Source organism: Balaenoptera borealis, assembly GCF_965194805.1.
Source record: "Balaenoptera borealis genome assembly, chromosome: 1".
NCBI lineage: Eukaryota > Metazoa > Chordata > Mammalia > Artiodactyla > Balaenopteridae > Balaenoptera > Balaenoptera borealis.
This window is the reverse complement of record NC_138860.1, coordinates 119,349,510-119,362,764: the sequence shown is the minus strand read 5'-3', so window position 1 is coordinate 119,362,764 and position 13,255 is coordinate 119,349,510. Positions and strand designations below refer to the sequence as shown.

The window sequence follows — 13,255 nt, the reverse complement described above, 5'->3', positions numbered from 1 at the left end:
AGAAAAAGAGCAAACACTCATAAAGGGAGTGGAAACTCAGGAAGTCAGGATGGTGTAGCAGACATGTAGAAAGGGCACAGGCTTTGGGTCTGGACACAGTCAGACAGGTCTGGGTTAGAATCCTTATTTGGTCACATTCTAACTGCTTGTTCTTGGGCAACTTGTTTAACTTCTCTGAACCCCGACTTCCTAAGCTTAGAAAGATGTTCAAAATGCTCGCCTTAGAGGATTTTCTTGAACATTAGGTGAGATAACCTCTAAGGCATTTGGCTCATGTCAGTTGCCCTGTAAATGTCAGTTCCCTTCCCTCCCACCTCAGAAAGAAGGATCCATAGTGATAATTTCCAACAGCACCCACGGGGATGGTCCTCTCTGCGATTAATGCATTTTCAGAGGCTCATCCTAAGTTTCTCACTTTTAGGTGTTGTCTGTTGTCTCATGAAGATGCCCATGTTCTGTGCAATCACCAGCTTCAAGGGGATCCTACATGTTAGTGCCTGTGTATAACTGGGTCTAACCTGTCCCATCCATCAAAAAATACAAACTGAACAACACCTCACATCTTTAAAGGGGGGGACTCAAAGTTAGATGTCCCTTGTCTGTACTCCCAGAGCAATTTGGCTACACTGTACATAGAAAATAGATCGCTATATTGTACTATCTGTTTAAGCATCTAGATCTCCCCTAGGCTACGAGACCATAATGGCAAAGTCTAGATATTATTTCTCTTTGCATTGCCACCTAGCATGAAGCCTGTCATTCATATCATATTTATAGGATTGAACTGAGCCATCATCTCCTGGATCTGCAGTGCTTTGGTATATATTCCACACTTTATAATTCCCCCAGCAGCATTTCCCAGAGCCTCAGAAGGTTCAAGCATTGAACACATATTGCCTTTTTCCTTTAAGAATTGACTGTTTAGGTGATCAAAAGGAACAAACTTGCAGTTATAAAAGAATATAAGATAAATAAATCCTGGGGATGTAATGTACAGCATGGCTAATAATACTGTATTGTATATGTGAAAGGTGCTAAGAGAGTAGATCTTAAAAGTTCTACTCACCAGAAAAACAAAACAAAAACTGCAACTATGTGAGGTGATGGATGTGAACTAGACTTACTGTGGTGATCATTTCCCAATATATACATACATTGAATCATTATGTTGTACACGTAAAACGAATATAATGTTGTACGTCAGTTATATCTCAATTTTTTAAAAAGTTAGAAACAAGTACCAAAAAAAAGAGCTGACTGTTTAAAAATAGCTTTGTTTTTCTTTTGAAAGCTAAAACCTAATTAAAGGAGAGGGGATAAAAAAACGTCAGAGAAACATCTGGGACTAGCCTCAAATTGCTCTACGCTTTTTATGTTTTGCCATAACCTTGGGCACCACACCCATGCCCACATCCAAGGCTCAGGGACACCTTGCACAAGGTGCACAGAGGGAGTGCTTGGTGGGTACCTGGAGGGCTCCATGCCGAGCAGCTGTGATATGAGGGTGACCATGCGCCATGGGTGGTAGCAGCACCATCGGCCTCAGGTAATAAAGTCAATGGTGATGACTAAGTTAGGCTAGAAGTATCTCTCAATCTCTGAGTTCCTCCTCTGCTCTGACACATCTCTTTCTCTTCAGAGAAAACAGGAACAAGCTCAGGCAAGGGTCCCTGAGGAGGAAACCCTCTTTTATTATTTGACTCATTCATTACCAGATTCTCCTGAAGAAAGTGGGGTCCACAATGACTGAAGACAAAATTAGGCTCACATTTAGAAAAATATTTAAGTGAGGAATCCACAATCAGTTTTTAAGGGGAAGTCAAGAAGTTGGGGGCAAGTGCCTAGACTTTAAGGCGGATTTCATGGAGGGCAAACGCCATGTTCTTCCTCAAAAGAATGGTCTTTGGAGACAGACACTCTGCTCTACCTTAACATCTTATATATATATATGTATATATATATATGTATATATATATATATATATATATATATATATATATACACACACATATATATATATATGTATATATGAACTGCTTAGCCTTTGGTAGGCAAAACCCAGGCCCCATAGACATAGCGATCCCCATGGCTCCCAAACACTGAGACCAAGTGTCAGCTGGCACTAATCCTCAGGTGTGGTGTTTTGTATCTAGCTGATCTGTGGAGCACTTGAGTGCATGACCCTGAGTTGGAACAACCCCAGTATCTTACAGATGAGGAAACCAAGGCAAAACCTCACATGGCTCGACACTGCTTGTAGGCAAAGTTGCAATTCCATGACAGGCAAGGCCATTTGAGTGCTTTCTTAGATGATTGCTGGAGCCCCAGTGCAAGCCAGGATCCTGGCCTGGGTGGATCTTATAAATCACATCAGCTATATACCATTTATCAAATGATTTTTTAACTAGAGTTCATCAAGTTTTTTCATCTAGTCTAAAGAATACAGAATATTCTCTAGAGAATAAGTCTAGCTCATTCTATGCTAATTGTAGTACAAGTAAAGGTAACCGTGGTGCTTGCTGTGGAAATAATTATAATTTATTAAGTACTTACTATATGCCAAGCCTCCTGCTGAGTATTAAACATGTCTTATGTCTTCTTTCACATAATCAGCCCAACTGCCAGAATCCTCCTTTACACTTAATCCTCGGTCCCGCAAAATTTGGCATGAATAAATGGCTTCAGTCTCTCTGTAGGATCTATCTGTGTGCTCATGTACTGTGCCCAGATCAAATCCTTTCTAGATGCTGAATGTGGTATGTGTGGTTTTAAGTGGGCAGTTAAGAGACAGGTATCTCTGGAAATAAAACCCAGAAGAGGTGAAGGTTAATTTTTAATCCCTAAATCTGGAACCAACCCATTTGATAGTGACTTATAGTTAATATATTTCATATTGCTCAAGCACGTGTAGAAGATAGATTGCAGGGTAGAGTGGGAGAGGTGCCTTCCAGTTCATTCCTCTGAAATGTTTCTGTGTTATCACAAAACAAGAAGTTCTGCAAGGTAAAGGGGCTAGAAATGCCTGGCTTCCTGTGGACAGATGCCAGGTGGAGGAAATAAACAGATATAGCTCCCACTTGATACGAATGCCCTAGAAAAATTGTTTCCTAGCATGCTGCCAAAGGAGTGCCTGCTGCTTACAACATAAAGTCAAGGGGAGAAGTAAGAGGGAGACTGAGTGGTGTTTGGGGAGTGTGGAAAGTAGAAAATAAGAAAAAGACACTGATTCCAATTTTGTTGATAAAGTGTAAACTCTTACAACTGAGTCAGTCAAGTGACAGCCATGATTCTTAAACAAATGAAAATCTAGTCAAACTGACAATTAAATGGAGCCCATGGTGCTATTCCTTAACATTTCACGAGAGGCTGAGAGTTACAGAATGCCAGAGCAGGACAGGTTCTTAGAGACATTCAGTCTGGAGGTCACAACTGGCAGCTCCCTCACACTGTCTTCTTTGGTTTTCCCAAGATTAACTTTGATGGCATTTTAACATTGTTCTAATTAATTACCAACATTTTAAAAAGTAAAAGCCTTCACCTAAAGATCCAGATCTCTTTAAAAACTGAGAAAACAAGCAAACACTGGACCTACATTTTCACCTACCAACCACTTAGCCCCCACTGCACCTCCCTCCCCCCATAGAGTCCACACCATCCCATGGTTCCCCCAGGCTGAGGCCAGTGTCGGCTGGCAAAAATCCTTGGAATGGCATTTTGTTTACCTGGCTGATCCCTGTGAGCGCTTCAGTTCATATCCTCTGAGCTGGCGCAACCCCATTATCTTATAAATGAGGAAACCAAGGCAAAAACTCACAGGGCTCACCACTGGCTGTAGACAGAGTCCCAACGCCACGGGCAAGGCCATTTGCGGAAGATCCCAGCTGACCTCTCTTGCCAGTTCCCCAAAGGGACTCTATGGTCAAGCCTCCCTAGCGGGTCCTCATTATGCATAGTCACGGCTCTGTTCCCTCTGTCTCAAATATCCTTCCGTGTAGAAGACTCTTGCTCATCCTTACAGACCCAGATTAGTTCCATTTTCACTCCCCAGGGCCGAAAGTGTCCACACAGCACTTTGTATGCACTTCAGGAACAGACTGTGAAGTCCTTCGGGGAAGGTCAATGTTAAAGTCCTCTTTTTTATGTCACCAGTGCCTACCATGGTACCATGACATACCATGAGATCAGAATAAATCTGGGGTTCAAAGAGGATAAACAATTTGTCCTCAGATACATAGATAATTATACTCATAACATATAGTTAGAAAAAACAAGTTAAAAGTAGATTGGGTCCATAAGGAACACTCAGACTGATAAACTATCAAGTAAGTGACACTGAAAACCACCTCAGTGACAAATGTAGTTCCTACCAGGCCAAGCCTTATTCCAGAAGCAGGGACTGCCTGATCAATGTGGCTTGTAAGGTATCAGAAGGACCCCAAAGGCCAAGATACCTTCCCCACCCTCTGCCAAGGTGTCTAAAAGTCCACTACGTAAACTTATTTGCGTTATGGCTTTTTCTGTTGAAATGCAACACTCCTTTCCCCCTCTTCCCCAAGAGTCAGTACATTAGGCAATTCTTAGAGGTTCACACAGCTTCAGTTAACTTCTCAACTACTTTTCTATCTGATGCATTTATCCTGAAACATCTGGGTAAGCTGTGATAGAGTTAAATAAGGGTTAAGTTCCAGAAGAAGGGACAGGCCTGAACGTCTAAAGTAAGAGATGGGGAGTAGGCACAGCGGTTAAGGGCAAGGCCTGCTGGGACCAAGATACCTGGGTTCAGTTCTGCTACCTGCTAGGTGAGTGCCCTTTGGCTAGACATTTACCCTCTGTGCCTCCATTTCTTCATTTAGATAGAAAATGGTGTTAACCAGAGGATCTACCTCAATGGGGCACTGGAGAATGAAATAAGTCAATAAATAGCAGGCATTCAAAACTGTGCCTGACACAGAGTGAGCCCTATATAAGCGTTGGCTTCTGTTATTATCAGGAGAGGATGGCGTGAAATTTAGCCCTGAAAGGGACTGCTCCAGTTTTACTACCTGCTGTCTCCCTTCCCAATTTACTGATGAAGTATACAAGGCCCAGAGAGGATGTGCAGTTTACTGAAGACTGCAGGCTAGTGGATGGCAGAGCTAGGGCTTCCTATCCAGGGGTTCTGCCCCCACGGAACTTACTGATGAGGAAGGGAGGAAGGGATGTGGGAGACCAAGAGAAACCAAGAGGGAGCTCCAGCCTCTCTCCCTTCTAGGGATAACGGGATCCAGGCCCTTGGGGACTTCTCCCCAAAGTCAATTCCACGTCCCCGCTCTCGGGTGGGCTTGATGTCTGAACGAACGCCACGCTCCGACAACGCACACACAGCCCCGCACCTGGGCGTACCCTGCAAGTCTGGCACAGCGCGGCAACTCTCTGCCCCGTTGGGACGACGAGTCAACAGCGGGGTGGGTGGACGGGAAAAGTGACACAATCGGGCCGGCGCCCTCCCGGCCAGCCACCCACGCAGCCCAGGGCGGGCCGGGTCCTCTCAGGGGTGCGGGCTCGGGCCGGGCGGCCGCGGTCTCCCCGGCACGCGCGCACCCGCACGCCAGCCCCGCCTGCGGCCGGGCGGCCCGAGGACCGGGCGCGGGCACTTTTCAGCAGCTCGGCGGCCGCGCCGTTGCTGGGCCTCCTCCTAGGGCCGCCGCCGCCGCCCCCCGGAGCTGGATGACGGAGTCTTGAAAGACTTTCACCAAATATGGGCTGGGGCTGGAAACGTCCTGCGCCGCGCGCCGCCGGAAACCTCTAGTCCTGGCCACCGCCGCGACTCCGGGAGCGCAGGCCGGGCAGCCGGCAGGGGGCGGCGGGCAGCAGGCGGCCGGGCGCGTCCCGGTGCTCGGGCCCCGGATCTCTCCCCATCCCCCCAGCCCGCCGTCTCCGCAGGGGTCCCGGGGGCAGCTGAGGCCTTCCCAGCGCCACTGCCACCCAGTTCCCGCCGCCATCCCGGCTCTCTGGCTCTCCCTGCAGTCAGTCGGGGTGGGGTGGGGCTTGGGGGAGCGGAGAGCAATAGGATGGCGCAGGGGCGCCACCTTAAAGTTGGCCTTTCGCTGTCACAGTAAGTTGTGCTGTACCTTAAGGTGGCTATAAAAGGTGGAGTTGTGAGCCCGCCGAGTACCTCTGAGGACAAACACGCACACACACAGCTATTGCAGGCACTCCCGTCGTCCACGGCAGTGTTTCTCAGGGTGTGATTCCCCGAACAAGCAGCGTCAGCATCACCTCGGGACTTCTTAGAAGTGTAACTAATAAGAAATTTGGGGGTGGGGCCAGTGGGGTCAGTCGTTTAACCAGCCCTCCAGGTGAGTCTGATGCGGGCCACAGTTTGAGAACCACTGGTCTAGGGCTAGGAAACCGGAGTCGCCAGATTTAGGGTGATTATTATTCTCAGTTGCCGCCAGACAGTGAACCCTTCTTTTGGTGACCTAAAATTCCCTGGCATCAGTGCGCGAGAGACGTTCCCATCGCTCAGTCCAAAGCCAGGAGCTGAGAAGACAAGCAGCCCCTTCTCCGTGCCTTGCAGCCCAAGGAAACAAGGCGGCCCCTTATTCCCTCCTGGGGCTCCCAGAGAGGGAGGGAGAGAGGAAAGAGAGCAAAAGAGCCATGCAGAATTAGCACCCGAAGACACTTACCCGTGAACGTTTGCACACTGACCCTTCAATCTGTCAACGTGAACTGATCTGCAGCTCTCAGCAGAGGAGGGGAGAAGGCGATGGGACATCTGGGGTTTCTGGACCTTCTCGGAGCAGGACTTGACGAGCTGCTATTCCTCTTGTCTGAGGCTGTCGTTTACTAGCAGTCTCACCAGGACATAGTATATGGAAAGGCTGTGTACACAGGTTACTCCCGTCTCTCCGGCTCCCCAACGTCCTGGCCCTGTTTGCTGCAGCTTCCCACCCCCTCCCATCACACACCCCCTGCTTTAAATGGGCAGCTGACGGTGAGGTTCTGTAAGTTTCTCCTCTGGGGCAAACTCATCCTCCAAGATTCCCCAGATGAAGTCCAGAAACAAACGCACACAACCCTTGTTAGAAAACTTTAATCTGATTTTTAAAGGAATCTCTGGAATGGTGTGTTTTTGAATGCTGTGCAGCAGACTGAATCTCTTTGAGCCCCCTCTTCCACACACACACGCACGCGCAAGCGCACACACACACACACAACTTCCATAAAGGAGCAAGGTGTGTACATGAGCCAGTTGGATCATCCACTGTAATTTTATTTTAAATTATGATAGACAGATTGCGTGAAAAACAAGGAATTCCAAAGAATTTCCTGCTCTGGGAACAGAAGTTAAGTCTATATTTAACAACATTTGAAGCTGTCAAGAATGCTTTGTGGTTGGATAACAGAGGCAGAAAAATGTTAAAAACGCAGGCTACTGCTATACCCAAATATGGAAATATTGTTACGTCTGGTGTCTGATTCACCATCTGGAAATACTTACAACCATGAAGTCAAATAGAAAAGACGCCACAACAGAAGCCAGGAACGCTCCTCTCCATTCTCTCTTCACCACCTCCTCCCACCCTGTACTGTACCTACTCACCCCCATCCCCAGTCACTTCATTAAGAAGGAAACAGTAACGAAAGTTGAGCACAGGAAAACAACAAAAACGTTTTCTAAATAATAACTGATGAATTGGCTTGGGCAGGATGCAGGGCCCAGAACACCTGACAGTCTATTGTCTTGAAAAGTAAGTTCACCACCCCACATCCCTCCAACAAAACCTTAGACATCCTTCTCCCTCTAGTAAAAGCTTCTTAGACTTCTGGAAGAGCACTTTTGAATGAATGAAACTTAACTCTTTCCTGCCACAGTTCTCTCCATGGGAGAGTGTTTTCATTGCAATAGCTTCTTGTGTTTATTAGAGTCATTCACAGAAAAGTCACACTGAAGGCCTTCTTAAGCAAGACTTCTCAGTCATTTAGACTGAACAGTCCTAAACATCGCAAAGGACAAGGATTTCTCCCAGAGCACATATAAAAGGGAAACTGTCATAATTACTGTGTATGTTTTTATGAAAGTTACACAAGAAGATAGTTTTTTAAACTTTGAGGGAACATTTGTCCATCACACTAACGGTATTTGAAGTTCAAGTAACTTGCTTTGTAGGAGGTCTTCTACTGAATGTGTTGCTGGTAGAATAGGACCTTAAAATTGCTAACTTTTTTTTTTTTTACTACAGAATATTACATCCTAAATCTCTTATTTCTCTGTATTTAGAGAGCAAAGCATTGCAATTCACTTGAAATGGGAGGCTTCTAAATGGTCCCAAGGAAAGGAGTTAAAAAGCCCCACAAAACTTTCAGCGTCAAGGAGTCTGCTTTTTCCAGAGATCCACTGGGCACAATGGTGCTGGAATCTGGTTTGGTTTTGCAGTATATACAGGTGATGATCTCAATACAAATCACTCCACCGTGGTCCCCCCCGCTTCTGGCTGGCTGCTTAGTTAGCGTCGCCTCCCGCCCGCGGTGGGAGGCTGGAAGAGCTTACCCAGTCTCCCGCATCCGTGAGGAAGTGTAAGTCCGCCTCCCAGAGAGCTCCCTGCGTTCGTTTCCTCTCGGACTTCCAACCCAGGCAGTGGGCTGGAACTAAAGTGGGAACCTCCAAAAACAAACAAGTACGACATACCAAAAAGCGGAGGGGGTGGGGGTTGGCGGACGGGGGAAGACCTCTGCCTGGGAATCTGCCAGACGATGGGGGAAGTTGATTTTTTTTTTCCCCTTCTCATTCATAAATGCCACCTCGGGTATTAATTTGCAATACACTTCACTTGTCCAATAAACACCATGCCAAAGATTTGGGACTTGATCCGAGCACGCTTCTATGAAGTCCTCAGATAGATTCCTGGCTCCCAGACACTCTCCCTCTCCGTTCGCCTCTCTCAATAGATAACTTGACTCTCACCTTCGCTGTAAACAAGCAAACAGCTCGCTGCCTTCCTGGGTGAGGGGTTCCAAGGCTGCCCGGTCAACTCGGCATCACCAAACAAAACGACTTTTGTTCCTCCCTCCAGGTCCTCCCACCCTCCCAATCCAGGCAAAGTTCTGAACTCGCCCCCCTCGGCCCTTCCACCACCATCACCACCATCACTCCAAGAAGAGCCCTCCCCTATAGAAGTCGTTATTTAAAGTGGAAAAAACGGAAGATTGTTTTCTTGACGGGTCCAGGACAAAAAAAAAAAAAAAGTGCAACGGAGCCAGGGGAGGCGCTTGGCAGGAGCCCGCGCCAACCAGCATTCCTGAGATGTTTGAGAATTCTGGAACGCGCAGACAGAGTCGACGTCACTGCAACACGCGGCGCCGCGGCCGGCCCGTATAAAAGGCGGGCTCTGGGCGCTGGGGCAGACCGCGAGCGAGAGCGTCCCCGAGCAGCATCTGCGCCTTCCGTTCCTCCCCGGCAAGGACCTCGAGAGAAGGACGCCCGCAGCCCGCTCGCCTGCCTGGCTCTCGCCTCCCCGCCGCCCGGCCCACCGCCCGGCCCACCGCCCGGCCCACCGCCCCAGCCGCGCCGGCCCGGCCGCTACGCACCGGTGTGTTGGCGTCTTTGCCTCCGCGCTCTCCTGGACCCCTCCTGCGCGCCACGATGAGCTCCAGCACCGCCAGGTCGCTCGCCCTCGCCGTCACCCTTCTCCACTTGGCCAAGCTGGTGAGTTCTTTGGCCACCGCTTCCCCGTCCGCTCTAGCAGCCCCTTCGCCTTTCCCCAGATGGCCCGCGGCCGATAAAGCTAGACTCCGAAGTTCGGCGGGGCGTTTCGGGGGAGCTCTTTCTTTAAGCCCGCCCTGAAGACGTGCCGGGGGGCCCTCCCGGCGTACGCAGCCGCCCGGGGTGGCCGGGCTGGACGGGATCAGAGACCCCCTGCCGCCCGGGCCGGATACCCCCGTCCCTTCCCGGGGCGTCCCTCCTGCCCACCGCGCCGAGCCTCACACGTGTCCTCTCCCCCTTCCAGGCTCTCTCCACCTGCCCCGTCGCCTGCCACTGCCCCACGGAGGCGCCCAAGTGCGCCCCGGGAGTCGGGCTGGTCCGGGACGCCTGCGGCTGCTGTAAGGTCTGCGCCAAGCAGCTCAACGAGGACTGCAGCAAAACGCAGCCCTGCGACCACACCAAGGGGCTGGAATGCAACTTCGGCGCCAGCTCCACCGCTCTGAAGGGGATCTGCAGAGGTAAGATGCTTGTGGTTTGGCCCCTTTAAAAAAAGAATAGTCCCCGTAGTCCAGAAGTTTAGTAATTTTGCGACCATGTATGGTGATGCTTTGTTGTTGGTAGCTTGGCAGAAAGGCACATGATTTCAGCAGTCTGGAATGCAATTCAGTGTGTCTGGGCCCAACGAAAAGCGCATACGGAAAAGTGATTCCTGACTAACTTATTGTTCTGCTCTGGAGTCTCCGGGGAATCGTAGGAAACTTTAGCATCAATTGAATTTAGCAGCAGAAAATATGTCTGAGTTTCAGGCCGTCGTACGGAATCTTAACTTTATTCTCTTCTCCCTTTCTTTTTTGGTGCTCTTTGCAGCTCAGTCAGAGGGCAGACCCTGTGAATATAACTCCAGAATCTACCAGAATGGGGAAAGTTTCCAGCCCAACTGTAAACATCAGTGCACATGTATTGACGGCGCCGTGGGCTGCATTCCTCTGTGTCCCCAAGAACTCTCTCTCCCCAGCTTGGGCTGTCCCAACCCCCGGCTGGTCAAAGTTACCGGGCAGTGCTGTGAGGAGTGGGTCTGCGACGAGGATGGTGCCAAGGACCCCATGGATGACAGGGACGGCCTCCTGGGCAAGGAGCTGGCCTTCGATGCCTCGGAGGTGGAGTTAACGAGAAACAATGAATTAATTGCGATTGGAAAAGGCGGCTCCCTGAAGCGGCTCCCCGGTAAGTGAAGACTGAGACATTGTACTGAAACCCATTCCTAGTTTGAAACTTCAGAGAAATGAGAACTTGAATCTGTTCGTGTCGGTGTGCGTCTGAGGAATCTTCCCTCTTGTTTGTCCCTCTAGTTTTTGGAATGGAACCTCGCATTCTGTACAGCCCTTCTTCACACGGCCAGAAATGTATCGTCCAAACGACTTCGTGGTCCCAGTGCTCAAAAACCTGTGGAACTGGTATCTCCACACGCGTTACCAATGACAACCCTGAATGCCGCCTGGTGAAAGAAACCCGGATCTGTGAAGTGCGGCCTTGTGGACAGCCGGTGTACAGCAGCCTGAAAGTAAGTGCCTGCAGTGCCGTGTAGACTGGTCCCCTGGGTGAGATGGGAACCTCTCTTCCAAGAAAGAGAAACACTAACTTCCCTTCTCTTCCCTTTCTTACAGAAGGGCAAGAAATGCAGCAAGACCAAGAAATCCCCCGGACCGGTCAAGTTTACTTACGCTGGATGTTCGAGTATGAAGAAATACCGGCCCAAGTACTGCGGTTCCTGCGTGGACGGCCGCTGCTGCACGCCTCAGCAGACCAGGACTGTGAAGATGCGGTTCCGCTGCGAAGATGGGGAGACATTTTCCAAGAACGTCATGATGATCCAGTCCTGCAGATGCACCTACAACTGCCCGCATGCCAACGAGGCAGCCTTTCCCTTCTACAGACTGTTCAATGACATTCACAAATTTAGGGACTAAACGCTACCTGGGTTTTCCGGCACGAGGGTGGACAAAGTGGGAAGAGAAGAGTGTCAGCATCACGGAGGCGTGGGTGGGGGCGGCGGGCTGAAGGGACTCACTGTAGAAGGGATGCACTGCTCATTCTTGAGTAGTATTAAGGTATTTCGAAACTGCCAGGCGTGCTGGTGCACATGGACGCTAATGCAGCCGCGATTGGAGAATACTTTGCTTCATAATATTGGAGCACACGTTACTGCTTCATTTTGGAGCTTGTGGTGTTGATGACGTTCTGTTTTCTGTTTGTAAATTATTTGGTAAGCGTATTTTTCTCTAGGCTTTTTCCCTTTCGGTTTTACAGTTGTAAAAGGTAATAAGATTAGTTGGACACTTAAAGACTCCATCCTTTGACAGAAGTAAATGGGAGGGGGGGGGGGTCCATCCCTTCCAGAAGGTGACACTCTGTGAGTGTCCATGAGAGGCAGCTATCTGCACTCTAAATTGCAAACAGAAATCAGGTGTTTTAAGACTGAATGTTTTTATTTATCAAAATGTAGCTTTTGGGGAGGGAGGGGAAATGTAATACTGGAATAATTTGTAAATGATTTTAATTTTATATTCAGTGAAAAGAATTTATTTATGGAATTAATCATTTAATAAAGAAATATTTACCTAGTATCTGAGTTTATGGCATTCAGGATTTTTAGAGAATGTTCAAAACCATTGGGGACAATCTAGCTTATGCATTCAATCATTGAAACAGGATTTACTGGGTACCTACTTTGTACCAGGAACTGTTCCAGGTGCTTGGGATAGAGCAGGGAACTAACCTCTAAAAATCTAACAATGATTGCTTTTATATCTTCAGCAGAAAAAAATCTTGGAATTTAGAGTAATCTGTTTTAAAAACATGTATTGAACACCAGGCATTGTACAAAGCACAAGAAGGAATCTGAAGCTAAGTTTGTGATTTAAATAATAATGCTTTATTTTCATAAGAATTCAAAGGCTAAGGGTCTCCATCACCCAAGCTCTTTGAGGTGGGTATAGTAGAGTCATTTATCATTTTAATCACTAGGTAATTGTGCAGGTCCCTTCGGTAGAGGAAACTTTAATGAAAACAGTCCATAACCCAGGCTGCCCACCTTGAAATCCATGGGCAAGATTAAGCATGGTTGGATAATGTGATATAAGGTCACTTGTTTATAACTTTATATTTTTCTAACATTGTTCCTTGGGAGAACGACTTAAAAATTCACCCATGGTTGGGATCAGAGGAAAAATCTTGGAATCTATAGGAGTCAGTTTGTTTTCACTGAATGAGCTTGAAGCAATGACTTGTGTTAATCCTAATAAGCTGATGATTAGGTAAACATACCGTTAAATGCAAAGGAATGCAAGGAATTTCAAGTACTTTTCCAATAGCGTGAGGACCACGCTACCCCACCCCCTTTCCTTTTTATAATATAAGTTATACTGAGGCGGGAGGGAGCAATTAGATTGAATTGGCTATCTAGAAGGTCAGAGGCTAGACGCAGAGCTTGCCTAAAAGGACCCGAATTGTAGGTCTAGGAGAGGTTGAGAAGGCTGTGTTAATGTTTGTGAAAATGCTGGTAGCTGGTTT

At 48.2% G+C, this 13,255-nt stretch overlaps 2 protein-coding genes across 6 annotated transcripts in view; one reads left to right on the top strand and one right to left on the bottom strand.

Moving 5' to 3' along the window:
* Positions 1-9,134, bottom strand: part of DDAH1 (dimethylarginine dimethylaminohydrolase 1) — a 248,109-nt gene extending 238,975 nt beyond the window's left edge. Inside the window, exon 1 of one of the 5 annotated variants that reach the window (XM_082339398.1) lies at positions 8,948-9,134. The gene's annotated coding sequence lies outside the window, so the exon portion shown is untranslated. Of the gene's footprint in view, positions 1-6,110; positions 6,254-6,668; positions 7,194-8,947 lie in introns of those variants that run through there. The other 4 variants (XM_082339394.1, XM_082339396.1, XM_082339397.1 and 1 more) reach the window with 4 other exon arrangements.
* A 242-nt stretch (positions 9,135-9,376) lies between these two features.
* Positions 9,377-12,306, top strand: CCN1 (cellular communication network factor 1). The gene is made up of 5 exons (XM_082339463.1): positions 9,377-9,688; positions 9,990-10,203; positions 10,553-10,909; positions 11,035-11,246; positions 11,350-12,306. Exons 1-5 carry the CDS (start codon positions 9,626-9,628, stop codon positions 11,650-11,652), a joined length of 1,149 nt encoding a protein of 382 aa, XP_082195589.1. The 5' UTR covers positions 9,377-9,625; the 3' UTR covers positions 11,653-12,306.
* Positions 12,307-13,255: the final 949 nt, after the last annotated feature.

Coding starts and splice junctions, on each gene's coding strand:
- CCN1 (XM_082339463.1), top strand. CDS start 9,626: ATGAGCTCCAGCACCGCCAGGTCGCTCGCCCTCGCCGTCACCCTTCTC. Junction 10,204..10,552: donor TCTGAAGGGGATCTGCAGAG/GTAAGATGCTTG, acceptor TGCTCTTTGCAG/CTCAGTCAGAGGGCAGACCC. Junction 10,910..11,034: donor CTCCCTGAAGCGGCTCCCCG/GTAAGTGAAGAC, acceptor TTGTCCCTCTAG/TTTTTGGAATGGAACCTCGC.